This window comes from Chelonia mydas, chromosome 22 (assembly GCF_015237465.2).
Source record: "Chelonia mydas isolate rCheMyd1 chromosome 22, rCheMyd1.pri.v2, whole genome shotgun sequence".
NCBI classification, from domain to species: Eukaryota; Metazoa; Chordata; order Testudines; family Cheloniidae; genus Chelonia; species Chelonia mydas.
The window spans coordinates 12,264,716-12,287,488 of NC_051262.2; the positions used below are offsets into that span (position 1 = coordinate 12,264,716).

Genomic DNA, 22,773 nt, shown 5'->3' on the forward strand with positions numbered 1-22,773 from the left:
GGGAATTTCAAAAGTGCCTGCATGATTTAGGAGCACAAGTCCCATTGAAAAATTTATTGAAGTTGGCTTTTCAACGTCAGTGCTGTTTGTTACCTTTTGTAGCTCCCTTATCTTGGGCAGTGACACTAGGCTAGTCTATTTCACTTTTGCTTCTGGTCAGTTTTACTGCCCAGTTCTCATGAATTAGCACAAGGCTGCACTATTCAGGTGGCAGATTCTTGCCAGGATAACTATTTGAATACAAACAAAAAGCGGTTTTCACTGACGTTTTATAAAAGACTGAAAATATTTCTGTTCATATTAGGTGTGCAATGAAAACAATCAAAATGTTAGGCCTAGAACACCATAGAGTGTCTCTTTAACAGAGTCCCACATGCAAAGCAGGGGGCTCATTTTTATCAGTCATAGGACCAATTTCCTCGTATAAAAATATACTGTGGTATTTTAGTTATGGCCTCAAAATACACGAGTTGACAACAGTGTGTCCTGTAGAATTCTGTAGGATTTTAAATTGTTAGGTGTCACCTTTACCAGTACTTATTGTCCACATTGTAGTCTTATACCCGTAAACCCTTAGGCACTAATCCTGCACCATCAAGGGGGGCTGGGCGACTGCTGCACCTAGTGAAGGTAATGTGTTTCCACACAGGGGTTCTGTAGTGCACCGTGGGGGCCTTATGTTCAGCCCTAGAGCACGCTATTGCGAGAAATCCCATTGACGCTAATGGGACAATTGACAGCAGTAAGGATAGGGAGCATTTGCAGGATAATCCTCTGAGGTTGAGCCACGCAGGCCACAGCAGGGTTTAAATGCAATTGTTAGAGCATAGTTAGAGTGCGGTTTCCTTGACCAGTGCAGAGTTTGTTTTTCCCAAGAGAATCCATTGATTACATAAATGTCCCCTTTGTCTCTTATAGCTCCATGTGTCTAGTAAGGTTCTGGGGGGGAAAAAAATCTCTTTCCATACTGGGAAAGGAAACTATACAAGGACTCCACTAGCAAGAGCCACTAAGAAAATTCTAGCCATATTATGCAATGGGCCATAAGAGGAAAGTTTTCTAGACACACTGACCCGGATTTCTCTTCTGCCTTTTTACCAGTTGTATATAGGTTACTGAAATTAATGGAGTCATATAGTTAGAAGGCACTAGAGAATCAGACCCAAAGATTTATTTGTAAATAAATATAGCTCCATTCAAGTTAATGTATGAGATCTGGACTTTTATTAATTATTATTATTATTATTATTGGAGCTGGTTTAAAATTTTCCAGTGAAACTTTTTTCCCCTGACAGAAGATGCCTTTTTGACCAAAATGAACAATTTTGCACAAAAAAAAAAAAAAAATTCAAGGTTTTTTTTTTTTTTTTGGTTAAAAAATTACAGATGGACATTTTGGGGAAAAAATTTCATTGGAGGGGGAAAACTGTCCACTCTTTATCCCCTTTTTACTTCAAAATATTTTGTTGAAAAAAAAAATGAAACCATTCATAGAAAAGTTTGAATGAAACCATTTTTCAATCAGCTGTAGTTATTATTAGAGTTTCTGGTTTTAGGATAAAGACCCCAATGAAGCAGAAAATTACAGAATAAGGTTCTACAAAATATACACAACTGAAATTTACAATGTTTGCAGGATTGAGACCTGTGTGAGGAAGCGACAGAGAAAGATCCATTAATTCATTGTGGGGTACAACCCCAGAATGAAGAGCCTTCTGGGGGGCTTTTTAAAACAGCATTGAATCAAGGAAAACAATTGTTCAAACCACTAATAAAAACAGGATTTTTACCCGTAAAAATGGAGCTAGTGTTTGCCTAAAAATAACCATCAGACATCAGAAAAAGAAATAGAATCAACATTGCAAACCAGAATGTCGATTTACACTTTATGAACCAGATCTTCAGCAGGTGGAGATCACTGACGTTCTGCTGACGTCATTGCAATGACGACAACTGACACCAGCTGAGGAGCTTGCTCAGCACTTTTGTTGGGATTTTGTGGTTCCCAATAACAACCAAATGAATCAGATGCCGGGCAGAATCACGGGTCTTCAATTCGATTCGATTCAACAAGACTTTATTCAGTGTGCACAAAGGGAGAGTCCCTGGTACAAAAATCAGCCAGAGTCCCTCCAGCAGGGAGCCCCTGCCATTGCTATTTTATAGCACATGGCAGTTACATAACACAACCCGCTAACCAATCATATTTTACCTTTCTATGTATGGATTTGTTCCTCACATGCTTATACTTCTCCACTCCACATGTTGAGCTCAGCCCCGTCCCCTTGGCCTTTTCTAGAATGTTCCTCAGGTGGTGAGCCAAAGCATACTTACGCATAAAGAAGCACCTTCTAAATCACTTTTTGTTTAAAATGAACGCACGCATACCCTTCACTTTGTAACCTATTTCACGTCTCAGTTCTACTCTACGAAATGAAATATCTGCTCTTTTAAGAGAGACGAGCTGTGAAATAAGCATTATTTCCCTGTTGATACTCTGTGAAATTTGTTAGATTTTCTATACTTTGGTTTTTAATGAAATTAAACAACACACACACAGGAAAATAAAATCCTCAAAATTCACACCTGAGTTCTACAAACTGTCCTCCCAGGGACAGACGGACAGAGCACAAAGAACGGGGAAAGCTATTTACATGTTAATAATTCAGCAAAAATGCTCAGCATGGAGACACACAGACACAACCTTAGGCAGGTCTTGTTGTTTGGTAGCTGATGAAGCCCCAATGGATAAATAACAGGGAAGTAAAATAAACACGAGGCGAAATCCTGGGGCAAAACTCCTGTTGGCTTCAAAGGAGCCAGAATTTCATTTATGATGCTTAAGAATGACAGCCGCCCAGGGAGCAGTGGGGCGAGGATTGGAGCTGAGCAATGACCAGAGCAGTGTCTTTACAAATAAGGTGCATTTCTTTTAAGGGCGGGGGGGGGGAGGGGAGGTAAAGAGGCTCCTGGCTCTAAACATTTAAAGAAAGCAAGAAAAGAGCTTTAAAAAAGGGGAGAACCGTTGAGTAGGGAATAAAGTACAATGACATTAACCTGGGAAGTCGACAGGGTACCAAAGCTCACATCTAGATGCAGGTCTTCAGTGAAATGAACGTGGTCACCTGGGTTCAGTTCCGGGATTTCTGGGATGTGGGTGTGGTCAGAGACGGCACTGCAGACCCTTCTCACGGCAAGCTCTGAAATGAGCTAGGAGAAGGAGGAGTGAGATATGGAAATCCTTCCAGACTAGCTCTTGCCAGGCAAGGCAGAGCATCGCGAAGATCCACACGCGTTGGACAGTGTTTGGTGCTGCTGTGGCTAAGTGGGGGATTATTCTGGTTAACACCTGGAGGGGTGTTAAATTTCACTGCTGGAGTTGAGAATCTCCTGTGGGAGGTTCAGTTACAGCCCTAGTCTCTAAACAGTCCAGCTGTGCTGGGCTCCCATAAGCAAGACCTTCCTTCTGCTGCACTTTGAAGGCACCCTCACTCCAAACTTTGCCCCAGAAGTTGGTCCATGGCTAGAAATCAGGGCTCCCTTTGTGCATGATGGAGCAGCAGCCTCAATGGAGATAAGTGGGTTGATTCCATCGGTACCAAGATCTGAAAAAAAGGAAACAACAGACACAAATGCACCGTTATTTTCCTTTCCCCTGAAATGGGAGCCCATCGTTATTTCATCTGTAGCCCTATGTAGCCAGCAACCGATCCTCTAAACCCAGCGGGGGGCTCAGAGCAAAACTCAGGGTGGGTTGCACTATAACCAAGCCAGTCTTCTCTGAATGACCAAGAAGCATCCACCTTGCTCAGATTTCACGTGTGCGGAGTCACAGGGGCAACGTAAGATCAGATCCTGCCTCGTCGCAGGTGTACCGGTGCCGAACAAGTTCCTCCATGATGCAGGAGGCCCAGCAGCTGCTGACACACCCTACATGCTCTGAATTTGCTTTCTGCTAACTTGTCGCTGATGTCATGAGCAATGCTGGTTGGGAGGAGGAGCAGCAGTGGCCGGGGGAGGAGGAGAGGGACACTAGCAGCAACACTGAATTTTGCAGCAGGGTACATGATGAGAAACAGCTAGAAGGGCTTTGCCCCAGAGCATGGGGAATCTGCTGGGGACAGAACAGACAAAGCCCCGGGGATACTTTTCCTCTATCTGCCACCCAGCACCGCTACTGTGAGCGGACACAGTGGGTCAGTCCCTGGGAGGGCAACTGGGATGCGGAGGACGGGGTCTAAGTAGGAGCAACAGCCAACTAAATCTTCTCCTCTTCCTCTCTCCTTTCCCCCACTGTACCTACCACATACAGAAGGAAAGCATCACAGCCCCTACACCTGCTCACACGCCGAGTCTTTGCTAGCAGGACATTTCAAACAAATGTGGCCTTTTCTAGAAGTTTGGAAGCAGAAACCAGCCATTCCTCATGGACCCTCAGAGTGAGCATGAAACCACCACAATGGAATGGCCTCATCTAACTTCGTTTTTCTAAAGCCCATCACTATAGTATGCAGCGAGCTCTGAATGTTTTTCTTGAGGGTCCCGTTTGCTCCCTCACGCCCTGGGCATTAATGCCAGGTGCTCCCCATCGCCTTACCCAGAAGGATTGAAGTTGGACGAGTTCATTGTGGCTTTAGAGTTGCTCTGGGATGCACTGGGGCTGCTGGCATGGAGCCCTGTACTGGGGGACGAGGGCCTGCTGGTGTTCCCAGGGGAACATGACGATGTTACTGCACGAGAAGAGAGACAAGAATGAGGCTCACCTCTTCTTTCCTACTGGGGAACAGGTGCATCTGTCCCACTGCTCTCATTATCCCTTGGCTTGCTGCAACGGCAAATGCATGTTAACTGTGCCCTGATCTGACAAACTAGACACCCATACCCAAGAGGTCAGGGGGCATTCTCCCTGCAGCAAAGCACAGCGACTGGAGCACACGGTTCCTCCAGTGTGAGATCTGCCAGGTCTCTGCTGAAGAGATGCCAGAATCTTCCTCCAAGGACACACCCTGTGGAGCATGTTCCCAGCCGCAAACCCTCTGCCAGAACTTGAAGGCAGTGGCAAGGCAGGTGGGAGGGAGGCAGCTGCTTTTGGGGATAGAATGGAAGGAAGGAAGGAAGGAAGACAGCAGAAGGAATGGGGAGAGATTGGAAGAGAGCAGGTGGAGGAGTTTAAAAAGATAAATAAATCCCAGGCTGGGAAGTTGAGTCTTGTTCCAAAGCCCTTCGCATTTGCACAGAGAGACTTGAGCCCCTATTATAATCATCATCATCATGCCTAGGAGCCCTAGTCATTGAACAGGACCCCACTGCCCTAGGTGCTGCGCAGACACAGAACAGACAAACAGTCCCTGCCCCCAAAGAACTGACAATCTAAGTATAAGAGGAGAAATAGATAGATCCAGAGCCAGCTCCTCTCAAAGTTCAGGAGTGTTTGGATCCAGGGTTTTGCTCTGGTCCCTTCCATCCCTAAATAGCAGCATTTGCTTGCCATTTGCGCCCGTCGCTGCTGAACTGGCCATGTCAGGCAGCTAATTACAGTCAGTCCAAGAGGCCATCTAGGATGGGCTGCAAATGTGGAAACACAAGCAGCCTTTGGATCAAATATACGGTCTACGTACTGATCGGCCACAGAGCAAGAGGGAATTTGCTATCAGTGAAGGAAAGGAGAGAGGCATCAATTCTTGAGCCAGGCTTACCTGTCCCAGGCATGGTGCTGTGCATCGGATTCACTGAGAGGGGGCCCAGGGACCCTGAGGTAGAGACCTGGAAGGGAACAGAAGCCAACAGTGAATTAGTGACACACAGTTATTAATAAGAACATAGATCCCGGAGTGCCATTCCCTTAGTAAAAGGAAAAGGAGTACTTGTGGCACCTTAGAGACTAACCAATTTATTTGAGCATAAGCTTTCGTGAGCTACAGCTCATCCGATGAAGTGAGCCGTAGCTCACGAAAGCTTATGCTCAGATAAATTGGTTAGTCTCTAAGGTGCCACAAGTCCTCCAGTTCTTTTTGCGAATACAGACTAACACAGCTGCTACTCTGAAACCATTCCCTTAGTAGTACACACTGTCACGCACTAGCCTCCCATTCCCACAGGAATCCCTTAGTCTACTCTGCACACACCCACATAGATTTCTTATCCAGATAGAGTTCAGATTCCCACACATGGTTCCATGAGTATTACAATAGAGACGCACCGTTCCCCCTGGGCAGCATACTGGACTGTGCATGTGTAGACGCCAATCCCTTCGTCCCAGACACAAACAAACACATGCTCACTCCAGGGCCGGGGCTCTCAAGTTTTTTCCACAGTGCGGAGCAGATCTCAGACATGTCCTCTCCCATCAGCCATCTCACGGGGCGGCTCCCCACACACAGAAGGTTGCAGTGGTACTAGAGCGGTTGCTTGCACGGACACGTTATGTTTGGAAAACGTTCATGTATTTTAAGCCGCCTTTCACATGATAAACATTCTCTTCTTTTCCAAAAGGCTACAAGCTCCGGGCCTGAGTCTCCGTCACTTACACTGGTGTAACACCTTTGACACACTGGTGTTATTCACAGCGATGCACCTCCGTTGGCTTCACTGGAGTTACTCTGGAGTCACACCCGCATAAGTGAGAAGAGAATCAGGCCCACAGGCCCCTCTCCTCTTCGGTCCATCTCCCACTCCCACTGCTTCTGTTTGTCTCAGCTGGAAACCAGGCAGAGAACCAGCACCATATAACCAGGCAGCTCGCTATGGATCTCCAGCAAGTGATCCTGAGACCCTTTGCCAACCACAGGTTGGGAACCTCTAATCTAAGGGAAAGACGGGGAGAGGGCAGCCTCCTTCACCAAAGGATGACAAGAGAGCCCTATCTAAGCCGCTACGTTCTGCAGAATCTACACACTGCCACTGTACTAGGATTCCCACTCCCAGCCATAAAAAATCAGACAAGGGAGGCATCTAGATAGTCTCCAATAGTGGCCAGCACCAGATGCATTCGAGGAAGATGCAAGATACCCTGCAGTTATGGGATCATCTGTCCCCAGGAAATTTTTTTTCCTGATCCCTAATATTTAAAAGTTCGTTTATGCCCTGAAGCATGAGGGTGTTATAAGCTTTGGAATTGGGCTGTTTGCTTGTTTATTTGCAAACAAAAAACAATGTGCACAAGTTTTTGCAAACACTTGTGATTTTGGGGGGGGGGCATTCTCTGACTGGCTCCACAGTTCACTGGAGAATTTTTTCATCAAAAATATCTTCCAATGAAAAACATTTTCAGGTAAAAATTGCCAACATTTTTTCATGGTTTTTGACCAGCTTTGCTCCCCGCCTCTGACTGGCAAAGCTTGTTCCATTTTTCTGTTTGGGCAAAATTCACCCCAGTGCAGAGGGACGAGCATGATGCCTAGAAGCGGTGCTGAGGATCTCAACATGGGGCTTAAGTCTGGTCTACACTACAGTTAGGTTGACAAAAGGCAGCTTACGTCAACCTAACTATGGAAGTGTCTACACTAAAATTTTGCTCCCGCCTAAGTAACTTGCCCGCTACACAAACTTAATAACCTCACCTCCCTGGGAGGCATAGAGTCAATGTTGCTGTATTCTGACAGGTTTCAGAGTAGCAGCCGTGTTAGTTTGTATCCGCAAAGAGACCAGGAGTATTTGTGGCACCTTAGACACTAACCAATTTATTTGAGCAGAAGCTTTCGTGGGCTACAGCCCACTTCATCGGATGCATAGAATGGAACATATAGTTAGGTCAACGCAGTGTCAGTGTAGACACTGCATTGCTTACACTGACTGTTGCTGGCTTTCAGAAGCCATCCCACAATGCCCCAAACTGACAATTCAATCGGTGCAAGCGCTCCAGGTGAAGATGCGTGCTGTTGACACAAGGAGCAAAGTGGACACACACACAAGTGATGTAATTACTGCAGCAACTGTACGCAGACATAAGTTAGAGCGACTAAATTTTGTAGACGTGCCCTTATTTTCAAGTTCTGTTAAATTATCTGTGAAGAGACTTGGAGGTTTACAAACCTAGACCAAGATTTTCAAAAGCACTGAGCACAACCTTTGAAAATCAGGGCCCTTCCAAGTCTCTCAAGTTGGACACAAAATCAGAGGCATCTTTAACCACTAGTCACTTTTGAAAATCGTGGCCTCGTTCTTAATGACTTCAGTGAATTTTTTTCTTTTCAGGGGGCTGAGTTTTAATTCCTGGTCTGGGGCTAGCTGCCAATTAAGATTTTTGTGGCTGTAGTTAGCTTTGGGGGTGAAGGGGTGATCTACACCTATTGTTTTTATTTGTATAAATCTAATCAAACAAATATAACAAATTGTTTGGCATGATCAGAATAGAATATAGGGAATCCTGATTTCTAATATCACACCATCTGGAGTCATCATAGAATGCCAGGGTTGGAAGGGACCTCAGGAGCTCATCTAGTCCAACCCCCTGCTCAAAGCAGGACCAATCCCCAATTTTGCCCCAAATGGCCCCCTCAAGGATTGAACTCAGAACCCTGGGTTTAGCAGGCCAATACTCAAACCACTGAGCTATCCCTCCCCCCCAATACCCTCTGTGGGCTGATGGTCACACCATGTGCGTGCGGTGCTGGCGACCTGGGTTCGAATGTCGCCTGGTGTGCGTCTCCGGACCTTTCTGCAATAGCAAAAGGGGTGCCGCCCTCCTCCTCCTTGCCTGTTGAAGCTGTTCCACTTTAGTTAAATGTGCTTTGGGCCAGCCTCACAGCTACCCTCACTCTCTAGTCCAGTGGTTAGGATACTTGCCTGGGTTGGGGGAGAGGGAGAGCCGTGGGGGGGATAGCTCAGTGGTTTGAGCATTGGCCTGCTAAACCCAGGGTTGTGATTTCAATCCTTGAGGGGGCCATTTAGGGATCTGGGGCAAAAACTGGGGATTGGTCCTGGTTTGAGCAGGGGGTTGGACTAGATGACCTCTTGAGGTCCCTTCCAACCCTGATATTCTATGATGAGTGAATAGCTCATGTGATCATACTTCAGCTAACAAGTTCACGGCAAATCTACTCACAAAAACTATTGCTTTGAATATTTATTGCTTGCAAGTAGCTTGTCCTGCTGTGCAACTGATGACCAAAAGTCACATGGTATTTTGCTGCTCCCTGACTGGGTGACTCCCAAACCCACCGAGATTTCAAGATAAGACAATCCCTTGTGAATACATAATGACCACCCTGCCCCCATATGAATCCCCAGCAGCCTTCAGCACTGCAAAACAGACTCCTGCCACTTGAGCTCAGCTCATTAACTGGCAGCAGTATTTGGCTGTTATCCACAACACCCACTCACCAGTAGATTACAAATACACTACTGAACGAATATTTGTGATGCTTTCTGTTTACACAATCACCCTTTCCAACAAAAATTCACTCATGAAAACATTCAAGGACAGCGAATAAAAGAAGCCAGTGATACAGTCAAAGCGAAGTCACTGAATGAGTGTTTGCAGACACTTCTGCAGCAGGATTCACCTGGTACTGTAGCCAGGCCTATTAGACTGTCGACAAGTTCCAGACCTGCCTTAATAGGAAATCCCTGTGTGCCAAGTCAAAGTCCGCAGTTACTGAGGTGGGCGAAGAAACAGGGAGTGTCTTTTATACGCAGTGCCCCCCATACTTGAGAGCAGCTCATGCTCTGTAGCGAGACCACAAAGCATTGTGCCACCTCCCCCTGGCACTGCCATGCACTCTGAAAAGCAGAGAGCCCTGTCTGCACGTTAGGCTGTTAGTGGTTACAATGCTGCACCGCCAGGCCTGGCGAGGGGCGAAGGAAGCTGCAGCGATGCTTCCTTCTGGTCTCAGATACCCTGACTCAGCAGCGCACTTACACATATGCTCAAGTCGCACGGAAGTGGCTGAAGCTCAGCACGTGCTTAAACACTTGGCTGAACTGGGGCCAAAGGGGAGAAATATCACTCGAACCTGGTTCGTTATTTGTGGCTTCACTTCCTGGTTGGATGAGAACAGGTCCTGGAGCAGTTGTGTTAACTAACATGACATTAAACACGACTCAATGGGCAGTGTCACGTAGTCAGGGACGAGCTTTGTTTAACATCCTGTCAGCCGGTCATGGTTTACTCTATGTTTTCCAGCTGGGTTTACCCAGTACCAGCTGGTGCCTTGAACAGGACTTGGCTCTGTTTAAATTGACTGCAAAGTCACATTTAACATCATGTTAGTTGGCACGACTTCCTCAAGGCCGTGCTCTAACACATCCTCATTTTCTAATCCCTTGCGTCTTGCTTCTAGGTGGCCCCTTCCATTCTCCCGTCCCTATAAATTCTCCAGCCACCACCACCTAATTCCACAGCAAGAGGGGAAAAGGGATAAACTGGCGGTCTTGTACTCCACCCACTGTTCCAGAGCAGTTCAGTGTTTCTTCTCAAATGTTCTGCATTGAGATGTAAACCACCATTAGTAGGCTTCAGAGTTAACAGCCCACTGAGCTGAATGAAGGCAGGTCTCACCTGTCAGAGCTATTGTTGAAAACTCAGTCTCTATAAGCATTTGAAAGCTTTTCTTTGCAACTGTAAGGACCCAGAAACATAGGGCTGGATTTTTAGCTGGTATAAATCAGCCTATCACTTTACTGATTTACACCAGCTGGGGGTCTGGTCCTTATTTTAAAAAAGAGACTAAACGATTACATTCTGCAGAGAGGGATGAGACCATCAGACAAGTGCAGCCTGGCATGCTGAATACCAGCTCAATCCGTCCCCTGCACAGCAGCATCTCCATCCCTTTCCCCTGGAGGTGCTGGGGAATCAGGTGTTGTTAATTCCATCAACAGTGCTCTTCCCACTGAGTCAGTGGTAACCAAAGCCCCAGCTAGAGGGAACTGCACTGCAGGAAGTGCAGCTGATGATTCAGTCGATAGTGCTCCTTCCACTGAGTCAGTGCTGAGCCAATGCCCGCTAGAAGCCTCCAGGGTGCTGTTGAAAGTGCCGTATTTTGTGTGCAACTTAAAACGAAAAAAGGTCAGGCCCGCTTGCTCTAAGGGTATTAGCTCCAGGAGCATTTGGGTAATGGCATTCTGATTACCTAACCCTCCTGCTTTCTGTTTCATCTGTAAAGAGTTTGGGGCCAGGTACGCTTCCGTGCCATGCAAATGTGCGAGATGATCTTCTGTTGCTGCCTCCTTTTCCTGCAAGCCATGTGTTTCCCTAGCACCCTGCTACACTTGCTGCCTTATGGAAAGCAACCAGTACCCCCTGGGTCCACCAGGTCTCACCAGTCTGGAGTTGTAGATAGGTGATTTTATGGGGGATGGCACTGGACAGCTGATCCGCTTCTCCTTCTGGCGCCGGTTACAGAACCAAACCCGAACCACTTCCTTTTCCATGGAGAGCTGCTCTGCTATCATGGAGATCTCCTCCGAGCTGGGCTTGGGGTTCTGGTAAAGAGAGGGCATTAAGTGAACAAAGAAAACCAAATAGAACTCATCTAAAAGCATCAGTGGGTTATATGATCTCCCGCTGTTTGAGTGGCAAGAGGAGAGAAATCTGGAGTTAGCTTTTAACTGGGGAGGGGAGAAGATTTGGCTCTCTCTATGGAAAAGGGTAGAGACCTGGTGGAAGGTCCATATTTGGAGTCACACTGGTGTCTAGTGGAGTCAGTGAGGATGCACAGGTGTACGCTCTATGCATATAAAGAGCTGAGCACCCCATTCTAAGAGCCTCAGATCAGTATTGAAGGAGAAGCTGCCACCTAAAGAGAAGCTAGGAAGGATAGTCTTGCGGTGATTGCACCGAACAGGGACTCAAAAAATCTGGGTTCTCCTCTCTAGATCTCCCTCAGACTTTCTGTGTGATCTTGGGTAAGTCACTGAATCTCTCTGATCCTCATTTATATAACAGGGATAACGAAACCTCCTTCCGCCTGCCCCCTCACTTTGTGGAGGTTAAACTCTCTGGTGCAGAGATGCTCTCTATATGTTTAGACAGCACCTAGCACAAAGGGGCTCCAATCTCAATTAGGATCTCTAAATAATAAAACAAGAGCTTAACACTAGGATATTGAGCAAATTTCCCCATTCTAAAGGACGCCTAGAACAGAAAACTCCATGCTGGCCAAAGTGGGCATGCTCCTGATAATTTGAAAGAGGCTGTCTATTGTTCTTCACCAGCCCTAGGAGCATAAGTTTGATACAATCAGATTTAGGGCAGGAGGAGGGTAAAAACTGGAGCCTGTTGAAAATTTTCCACCTAAATTGTTTTTTTGGAGGAAAATGGCGTTTTTGACTGAATATGTTTGTCGACAAGACGTGTCTGCTTTCTGCGCCAAATTCTGATCTTTCTTTGAAAATCTGAATGTTCTAACCGAACCAAACCCAAACAATCTGCTGAAATTGATATGCATTTGTGAAATATTTTGGTGTTCCCAAACCTGCCTTTTTCACGAAGAAAAGTTTCCAAGAAAAAAAAAAACAAAAGAAAAAAGCAAATGGCTCTTAGCTTAAGAACTAGCAGGACTTTTTGGGTATGAATTGGGGCTCACAACATGTGGTAAGATTTTCCCCTCACATCTTGAAATCTCTTCTCCAGCGTGGAACGAATGTTGGTCTCAATGCTGGTGCGTTTCTTTCTCTTCCGCCCAAACATCTCGCTCACTGAAGGGTAGGAATTAGGGGTACTCACGGAGGAGTCCAAAGGAGTGGATTCTGGGGGAAAAGAAGGAACAAAGGGGTTCTGGGGGAAAAGAAGGAACAAAGGACGATTTGGCAGCAGATATGTTCATGTTGAGAGGGTGTTTTCTCTGAAGCTGACCACCTGTGACAACCTGCTGTCCTTATAACTGAAAAGGTCAAGAGTTTGTCCATGCCCATGGGGCAAAAATGACCAATTAAAGTCTAGGAGTACTGGTGGCACCTTAGAGACTAACCAATTTATTTGAGCATGAGCTTTCGTGAGCTACAGCTCACTTCATCGGATGCATACTGTGGAAATTGCAGAAGACATTATTATATACACAGACACCATGAAACAATACATCCTCCCAGCCCACTCTCCTGCTGGTAATAGCTGATCTAAAGTGATCATCAAGATGGGCCATTTCCAGCACAAATCCAGGTTTTCTCACCCTCCGCCCCCCCACAGACAAACTCACTCTCTTGCTGGTAATAGCATTGTGAAGAGAGTGGTCACTTTGGATGGGCTATTACCAGCAAGAGAGTGAGTTTGTCTGTGGGGGGGCGGAGGGTGAGAAAACCTGGATTTGTGCTGGAAATGGCCCATCTTGATGATCACTTTAGATAAGCTATTACCAGCAGGAGAGTGGGGTGGGAGGAGGTATTGTTTCATGGTGTCTCTGTATATAATAATGTCTTCTGCAATTTCCACAGTATGCATCCGATGAAGTGAGCTGTAGCTCACGAAAGCTCATGCTCAAATAAATTGGTTAGTCTCTAAGGTGCCACAAGTACTCCTTTTCTTTTTGCGAATACAGACTAACACAGCTGCTACTCTGAAACCAATTAAAGTCTGCGAAAGGGCCGTTCCAGAATCCTGAGTGTTGGCAGCAAACGTACTGAACGTACGCCAGATAGTCTTAAGGACCTAGCTAGAGATCACTCCGCGTGGTGCTAGGTCCCCTTGGGGTTTGCCACAACGATCATGAAGATTTACTCATGATTTATTGATTGATTGAGTTTTGCTCCTGAAAGCTGGCTTGGAACCGCTGCCCCTCCCTAAACACGTAAAAGATCCTGGTTCAGAATACTATATAGGAACCCCTCCTTCCCCAGCGGTAACACTTTTAACATTGCCCAAAATAGCCCCAAATCCCAGCTTCAACTGGGGCTGGTCAGAAAAGGTGGAGTGAACGTTTCCTCCAAATATTGTTTTCCACCTTTTTGATGATGTTTCCCACCCAGCCACGTTGAGCGCCACGTTTTCAACTGTCGTAAACTGGTGTCGCTCCAGTGACTTCAATGGCACTATGCTAATTGACACCAGCTGGGGATCAGGCTGGGTGTTTTGCCTCATATTGCTGAGACAGTCCCTGCTGCAATAAAATCAGCTGAATGTGTCCAGGTCACCACTGGATGGGATGTCACAGTTGCTCAAGTACATGTGGCTACAGTGCCCCTTAGTGGCTTTGCAGTCTATAAAGGATACATACCATAGGTCTGCTGGGCTACAGGTAATAAGGGTGTCTCTCAATAATAAATATCTAGCTCTCATAATCATGGTTCATCAGCAGATCTCAGGGCACTTTATAAAGGAGATACGTCTCAACATCCCCCATTTAGATATGTGGAAACTGAGGCAGAAAGTAGCAAAGTGACTTGCCCAAGGTTACCCAGCAGAATAGCCAGGAAAAGAACTGAAAATCTCTTGAGTCTGAGGGCTACATGCTGTCCAAAAAGCAAACTACTTCTCAAGTGGCTGAGCCATGTGTTTCTGGAATAATGGGACGCCCTGTTTGTGTAGCTTGCAACCCCATGATAACCGGCGATGGGTTCTGTGACCCTGCCCTTCTCCCTGCAAGTGTATCCCTGGTGAGTGTGTGTTACAAGTCCCCCTTGGTGCCCAATTCCCAGAGAATAGTAGCCTGTCACTGCCCCAGTCTGGGAGCTTTAACTTGAGCTGTAGCAGCTTGTGCTTTTGGCTGTGGAGGCCCCTGGTTCAATCCCCGCTTTGTTGGCCAAGAGGCAGTCTTCACACAAGCACGGCATTGTGCCCTACCTGCATCGCTCAGCCACTTCTCCAGCAGGGGCTTGAGCTTGCACATGTTTTTAAAGCTCAGATTGAGAGCCTCGAAGCGGGAAATGGTGGTTTGGCTGAAATCATTGCCGTACAGCTTACCCATGGCCAGTCCAACGTCACCCTGCCGGGGGGATCAGAATGAAAAGATTAGCTGAGAAAACCCACTTGCAGCTCCCCACCGTGTAATTCACTCCCAGGTAACTTCTACTGTAACAGCAAACCAGCTTCCTCACCCAGTCTCTTCTACCACTAGGGATAGACTCCCAGAGCCTTCCTACACCCCAGTATGCACCAAAGAGGCTGCAGGTAAATCATTATGCTTGGTTTGAGGTTACAGGTAATGCATCTTCAAGAAGGGTTTGTTCATCTATTGTTCATCTGTTCTTTCAAGGTGGTGTTCCCATAAAGTGCACATCTGTACAACTCCCCTCCCCGCCCATATCTGCATCAAGCCCTCCCCTCTATACCCACATCTGCACCCAACCCTGCCCCTCCTCTCCATGCCCACATCCATACCCATTCCCCCCCGCCTTGTGTATCTCACTATTAAACCACTCATCATGAGATTGCCTTTTACCCCTCACCTGGGTGAACCCTAGTTTGATTCGCCTCTGTTTGAAAGTCTTAGCAAACTTCTCCAGCTCCTCCAGGTCACTGGGTTCGTCTGATACGGCTGAAGACGGCATGTGTTTTGAAACTTGCAAGTGCTGTGGCACCTCCAGATGGGGCTCTAAAGACGGCCCAGGGAGCCCTGATCGTCCCACTGCCTGTAAAAAAACAAAACCAGAGTCACAACCACGGAAAAGCCACAGGATTTTCTGCACTGGCCTGCCATAACAAACGTTGCTTGGCGTGGCTGTGTGCCGTTAAACAGCTGCCACATCCCACTGCTGAGGAGTGGGCATGTCAGTGGTGGGCAAAATGATCCTTCCGGAGGAGTGTGGGATGAGAAGGGTAAGTTGTTTTAGGGGAGGTGGGCTCAACGTTCAGGATGTAGGTCGGGCTGCTAGAAAAAGGCTGCAACACAAAACCTAGGTCAGTAACGGGGAGCTGGCATTCATTGGGGGTAACAGCGATAAAATAACAGCAAATACGTGGAGTGAAGGGTGGGTATTTAAAAACGAATGGATGAACCGTTGACTCATCTTATCAGCCTCAAAAATCAAGAGAGCAGCTGTTTGAGTTACTAAGAAGGGCAAAGCCGGGGGTGTCTCTGTACAGCCTTGTGGTTTGGCTTGTGAATTTCCAACTCCTGGCTGGTCTAACTTTGCATCCCATCTGAGCGCCCCAAAGCCCGGCGTGGCATGGGGAAAAAGGAAGATAAAAAGGTTTCTACGTCAGGGTTCTGCTTGACGCATGTGGGGCGCAGGCCTGGAAAGTATTCAGTTTGCCTGATGAGCAGAGGAAGGTTTTTGGCACCCCATGGAAATTGAAATTGGCACCTATGAAATTCCATTGCCTGCACAGAGAAGTGACCAACCAGAACCCGTACCTCCTCAAGAGCACTGTCTCTGCGTGATCCCACTGAAGGACGTAGGACTTGAAGGATCTGAAAGAGCAGCTGGGAGGGGCAAGTGGCTCTCTCCAAACGGTGCCAGAAACTCAGGGCACAGGTGCCAAGAGCCAACAAGCGGGAATGAACAGAGGCCGCCACAAAGGCAAACAAATCATCAAAAGCAGATGCAGATCGGAAAGGCTTCAGAGGTTACCACTATTGTTTACATAGCACTTGCATGGGGCCAGGTGCTTTACAAGGCTGTAAAAGACACTGGCCTTGCCCTGAGGAGCTTTATGATCTATGCAGGAATCAAACACATGCAGGGGCAAGGAAGGGAGGCAACACAATGCAGTGGGAATGAGTTATGAAGCTGCAGCTGCAATTGTGATTGGACAGGGGCGTTACAAGCGCTGTGGATTGGGTGCGGGTGGTGGGGGGAATAGGAACTTGTTGGCTTCTTTGAAGAATGACATCTCACTGAGCCAAAGGCAAGCCAAGGGCTTCCTGGCCTAGGGAGTAGTTTGGAAGGGGTCGGAGAAGGAGATGGAAAGACGGGAAGCTTGGGTGGAACAATAAGTCCACAATCACCCACCAAGTGACACGGATCTTCCCCCTTGCTAGAAGCCTCAATCAAGGCTGGAATGAGCTATGGAGATGCAACCCCTTTCTTGCCTCTCCTCTCTCGCAGGGGGAGGCAGGTTCACAGATGAGTGTGAATCCCCGCAGCCTGGGCTGCAGTCCACTTCCTTGGCGCAAATCGGCTGCGGATCCTGGCTACCTGTTGACGTGATGCCCAGAATCAATTTGATCCCGCTTCCAGTGGAGGTAGCCAGAAGGTAGTTTACCTGTGATGCTAGGCTGGGTCCAGGCTGCGAGAGGATGAGGCTGCTCTGTTGCTGGGGAAAGGAGAGAATGTTTGGTTGCAAAGCTGAGGAGAGAGGAAGAGAGAAAGATTCGATTAGACTGGCCTCGCCTTAAATATCTAGACAACTCTATGTCACACAGCACTGCTGGGCCTTGGAGCCTACAGTGCCAAAAGAGGGGATATGCTGAACCTTCTATGGGACATGGCACATTGTCTGGCAGGCAAGACATACACTGTCTCCAGAGACAGCAAAGCACTTAAGCAGTGAAAGAATGTGCTTAAGTCCCACTGAAATCAATGGGGCTTATGCACGTGCTTGAGCACTTTAGTGAACTGGGGCCTAATTCTTTGTACTAGTGCAGACAGACATTTTCTTATTCTGATGGGCACAACAGTCCTGTGATATTTGTAGAACAACGCAACCGACCTGTTATACAGAGCTTTTTAATCCATAGATCTCCAAGGTAAACATCATCATCTCCATTTCACAGATGGGGGAACTGCATAGCATCATAGGTGTGCATGGATTTTGGAATCTGCGCTTAGGTACTACAGGGGTGGGAAACCTAGTACTGTTAGTTAGTTAGCAGTAGATTTCTGTGCTTTCAAACCTTGGGGTATGTGTTGGGGGGTTGTTACATGAGCACAACACAGTTGAATCATTGCTGGATCTTGGTATTTTAACCTACCAGGCCCATTTCCCTCCTGTTAATTATTCTGACTCATCACATCACATCTAAAATCTGACCGAGCTCTGTTGCGGTTATTGGGCCTAAATATTTACCCTAACCGTAAGCTCAATTGTAAAAAGTTTAAAAGGTGTCGCAATAACTTATCTTTTTTTTGCCCGCTTGGGAATTAACCATGGAAAGTAGGTCAAGAAAGAATGTTTTGAACAGGTGCAAGGAAACCAGATGCAGAGACCCAATTAGTCCAAGCAGAAAAATGTCTACTGATAAGATTCAAGGTTGAGGTTGGACTTAAACAAGATGATGTGGGTCTGGAAATTAATGGATCAAAATTGGAGTGGCAGACACTAGGTCTAATTGGTGGACACAATAATGAGGGGATGAATTATGCCTCCCACTTTCCCCCCTTTCTGGGGTTCTTCAAAGGAGACTTTGGACTCTCTTTTTCATCAAAGGTCGTTAATAAAAATGAGAGACACTGCCCTCCGAAGGAGAGCGACCAACACTTTTTGATTAAGTTTGTTTCACAGAATTACTTAATTTCAGTGTCAGTATAAATGCTTGTTTTGATTTTTTGTTCTTTCTTGTGTTTGGTCAATAAACTTTCAAAAGAATCTTTTACGATGAAAGCTTTTGGGTGCTTGCCAAGAAACGGAGTAAACCAGGGCCTCTGTAGAAAATCCCCCGAACCTGTGTATCACTCTTTTAAATGTCAGACAGTGAAAGAGTTGAGGACACCTTTAACTCTTTTGACTCTTGAGATTAATACAATAGCTCCTTCGGAAAGAGACTTAGTCCTTTTCTTTGACCATTAAAGCACCCGGCTCATTTTGGGCTCTGCATAAATCATAATACTGTCTTGCAGAAATCAGATGATGAGGATAGCCATACTTAGCTCTTTTACCATGCTTATTACCTCCATGTTGCTGTAATAACCTTAACTAATTCATAAAACAAAGCTCCGTGGCTTCCGGAAACTGGAGGAGACTCAGTGCATTGACTGTCTTCCTGGAATTTAAATCAGGTGCTTAACATTTAGATTTATAAAATGTACACCATGGAAAGAATAATCTGATTGGCTCAGATTGTGCATGTCTCCAGAATAATCACATGCTGGTCGAGGTTTATTCATGATTGTTGTGAAAGCAAAACACATTCCTTCCCTCCACCACCCAGAAAAATAAAAACTTGTAATGAGGAGGGAAATTGTACCAGAGATGCAGGCTTGTCAGGGAGTTAAAGTTATGGCCTTGATTCAGAAATCACTGGGTGAAATCCTCTGGCCTGCATTATGGAGGAGGTCCGAATAGATAATCATAATGGTCCCTTCTGGCCTTCAGTTATATGAAGCTATGAGTCCAACATATCAGGACCCAAGAAATCTTCCATACTTTTCTCACATTTACACTCAGAGTGCTGCTTTCCAGCGCGATGCTTTTCCTGTCGCACATGAGTGCGTTGGTACTGACAGCCAGCGGTTCAGTGATCGATGATTCCGATCCTACCCGTTCAGGATAATTAGTTTAGTAGATTATTGTTACATGTACAGCAAGTCGTTTTTTGATATATCACTCAGGAGTACTTGGCAGAGATAACGGCTTAAGAGCCATCTGCGCTAGACGGATTGTCCACTCAGGATCGTGTGTTTTAAAGTATCCGTGGCCCAAATCCTGCAATCTGGTTCATACAAGGGGACCTTTAAGACTGCTGAAATCAAAGGGTTACTCAGCATGGGTACGAGGCTCCATCTACGTAGATCAGACTGTAGCCTTGGGACCTACATTTGTCCTTCCATGACCAACCCTGGCCTCAGCCATGTGTAATGCACATGTATTTTTTAAAAGCTTGCCTCCAAAAAGAATATACTGAAGTTAGAAGCTAGAGCAGGTTCCCCATAAGGACGGGGCTCCTGGGTGTTTCCATGTCATCCTACCTGCGACTAACCCAACCAGATGCGGTGCTGAATTTCAACTGGGAGAGGCATTTCTCTGAGGCATGCCTGAGATCAGTGCACACAACCCCTTGGTGGCGCTACTGCCACACAGAAGTACAGCTGTGGGAGCATCTCCCCAGCTGCGTAGCCCGAGAGGGGAGAATTTGGTCACCGAGTGGTTTAGTTTAGTTTGCATTTTGGTTGGAGCAGCTGCCTGGCTTCAGGCACAACAGGGGAGGGAGCTGTCATGCGGGAGAGAGGGCAAAGGGAAAAGCTTTGGCAATACAGAAGGGCATGGTCAGTAACAACGGGAGCAAGACAGGTTTCAGAGTAACAGCCGTGCTAGTCTGTATTCGCAAAAAGAAAAGGAGGACTTGTGGCACCTTAGAGACTAACCAATTTATTTGAGCATAAGCTTTCAAGACAGTGAACCCCAGTTTCCACTCTTGGTCACCATGGCCTTGATCTGGAGTGACTCTCCTGACGCCAGTGGATCGATGCCACTGAGAGATCAATGCCTGGCCCTGGATATCACCAGCTCATCTACTCCAGGCTCAGGGATGGGTTGGTTCTTGAATCACTCCGTGTACCTGCCTGTGACTCCACCTGTATCAAGGGCACTGTATTAATTATTTTAGTGAGCACTCTATGGCTATTACCTTGTTGCCCAGCCTGGGCCTGAGAGAGCAGGAACTGAGGAACTGATTGCATAGGACTGGGCACCAGTACAAGCTGCTGCAGCGTGTGAAGAGAACTCATATCCTAATGAAGAAACAATGCAGGTCAGATGCATCTGCCACGCACATAGCACCTGAACCTTTCCCCAATTCCCTCCCCTCTGTAAGTAGCACTTAAACACCCCCTCCACCCTCCCTGCCCCTGCTTCCGCCTTCAACTGCAATTGACTGCAACTCGGGTAACCTCGCCCCTGCTCCCCCTCCCCCCCCCGAACGCTACAGAACAAGAGCTGCTCCCACATTTTTCACCCAAACCTTTTCCAGCACTGGCTTTTTGCTTAAATGGCATTTTTCCTTTTTTGTCAAAAAAGCAAACCCCCAAACCGTCAATTTCTCTCTTTTTTGTCGATTGACATTTTTCAGTTTAAAAGTGAAACATTTTGGTTTTCAGTTGCCCCCCCTCCAAAAAACAACAACAACAACAACAACAAAAATGAAACAAAAAACAATTAAAAAATCACTGGGGGAGGAGGGCATTTCAGGTTTTTGACAACAACTCAGAAAATGTCAGAAAAAAATTAAAGAAAAATAAACAAACCAAAAAATTCAATTTTGCATGGAAACCAAACCCCCATTTCCTGACTGGCGCAAACACAACATTTCCCGATTATACCACCATGGGTCCCAGCTCTGACTGACTCCTTGTGTGACTTTACAGCCTGGAGGCTGGACTTGGGGTGAAATTCACAAGGTCTATGCACCAGCTCAGCCCATAAGGGTCAGATAACCAAGTCCTTGGCACTCACAATTGGGATCAGAATTTCAAAGGAGCTCAGCAGCCAATGTGATGAGCTCTAAAATCTGGCCCCTGTTTTGAGCATTGTGGGACCATAAGTGGTGCCTACGCCTTGGGCAAGGGCTCTGCTCAGGGGTGAATTTCACCCTTTCATCTTAGGTGCAAGCATAAGGGAGGAGATTTTAAAAGGCACAAACAACATTTGGGCATCTAACTCCCATTGGAAGTTAATGGGAGTTAGACGCCTAACTGCTCTTTGGGCCTTCGAAAAATCTCCCCCAAAGAATACATTTCGTCTCTGGTCTAACTCGACCCAAGGCAGTTGAGTGACTCTAGGGATGAACCTAACCTTTGCAAAGCAAATTGAATCAGGATTCACAGTTTCTGACTCTGGAAGCCTTCTCCATTGCCATTCCAGCACCTCTTTAAAGTGGCTGTCAAGCAATGAATGCTCCAGAACTGGTGCCACGAAGGACTCCTGGAGTTCTTGAGGCTGCTAAGCCACTTACCCCGGTGATTTGGCTTCCAGGCATCATTGATGATCCTTGTCCTAGGTGGCCTGATCTAGGCTGTACCGGAGGTTGCAAGGAATCACCGAGGTCTTCTGTTTTAATCTGCAGGGGAGAGGACACTAGCTGCATCAGCAGGAAGCATGCACGGATTATGAGGAGCCAGAGCAAGGTGGAAGACTCAGGAAGTTAGCAGGCTTGGAGTTTGGGGCACCTGGGGAAGATCCTCTCTATTGTACCTATGCTCGGCATCACACCAACAGTGAAGTCTAGTAATGAGAGTCAGGACTCCTGGGTTCCATCCCCAGCTCTGCAGCAACATCTGTGAATTTGGACAAGTCACTTCCCCACTCTGCTTCAGTGTCCCCAACTGCAAAGTGGCATAAGTCTACTGACCCACTTCACCAAGGGGAGGTGGTGAGGTGTCCTTAATTAAAGGGACTCTAATTAAAGCACTTAAGTCCCGCTGACTTCAATGCTGCTTCGAGTCAAGCACGTGCTTAAGTGGTCTGCTCAATCAAGGCTCTGAAACATTTTGTGGATCTTGGAAGAAAAGCGAAGTATTATAACAACAGGTAATGCATGGAAATTGGTGGGGTGGCTAAGTCACTAGTCCCCTTTCTAGGAACTGCTTCAGGTGCACTCCACTGCATTTCTGGCTACAGGGCATCTCCCTGCTCTGGCAGCGGTGGCCATGAGGGTGCGGAACGGAGAGGAGAAGAACAGGCGGTGGTAAGATTAAAGCACATGAAAACCAGTACCATTTATGAGTGGCTGCCAGCCTTGAAAGTTCACTCGTCTGGGCACTAAATCTACTTCACCATTCGTGATAATGGGCAAACAAATGCTATTTGACTTGCCTAACAAAGGAAAACAAAGTTATTTGCCCAGAGCCAAGAAGGCGAGCAGCATTTTGCACACTGTACTGGAGTCAGCCCCGGAACCGCTTGCCCTACTTTGACGTTCAGGCAAGACTCAAATCCAGATTTCTAAGACAGGAAAAATTCACCAGGGATCAGAACTGGAGCTTTGAGTTTGTCCGGTTCATTGGTCTCCAAGTTACTTTTTA

The 22,773-nt window shown here is 46.7% G+C and overlaps 1 protein-coding gene across 1 annotated transcript in view; it reads right to left on the bottom strand.

Annotated features, from left to right (window-relative positions):
- Positions 1-2,063: 2,063 nt before the first annotated feature.
- Positions 2,064-22,773, bottom strand: part of POU2F3 (POU class 2 homeobox 3) — a 61,939-nt gene continuing 41,229 nt past the window's right edge. The window contains exons 5-14 of the mRNA XM_037882390.2: positions 21,705-21,809; positions 20,382-20,484; positions 17,081-17,163; positions 15,322-15,504; positions 14,717-14,858; positions 12,554-12,690; positions 11,263-11,424; positions 5,697-5,763; positions 4,598-4,730; positions 2,064-3,605 (exon numbers count right to left, since the gene is read on the bottom strand). Coding sequence (XP_037738318.1) covers positions 3,566-3,605; positions 4,598-4,730; positions 5,697-5,763; positions 11,263-11,424; positions 12,554-12,690; positions 14,717-14,858; positions 15,322-15,504; positions 17,081-17,163; positions 20,382-20,484; positions 21,705-21,809 — 1,155 coding nt within the window. The 3' untranslated portion in view covers positions 2,064-3,565. The remainder of the gene's footprint in view (positions 3,606-4,597; positions 4,731-5,696; positions 5,764-11,262; positions 11,425-12,553; positions 12,691-14,716; positions 14,859-15,321; positions 15,505-17,080; positions 17,164-20,381; positions 20,485-21,704; positions 21,810-22,773) is intronic.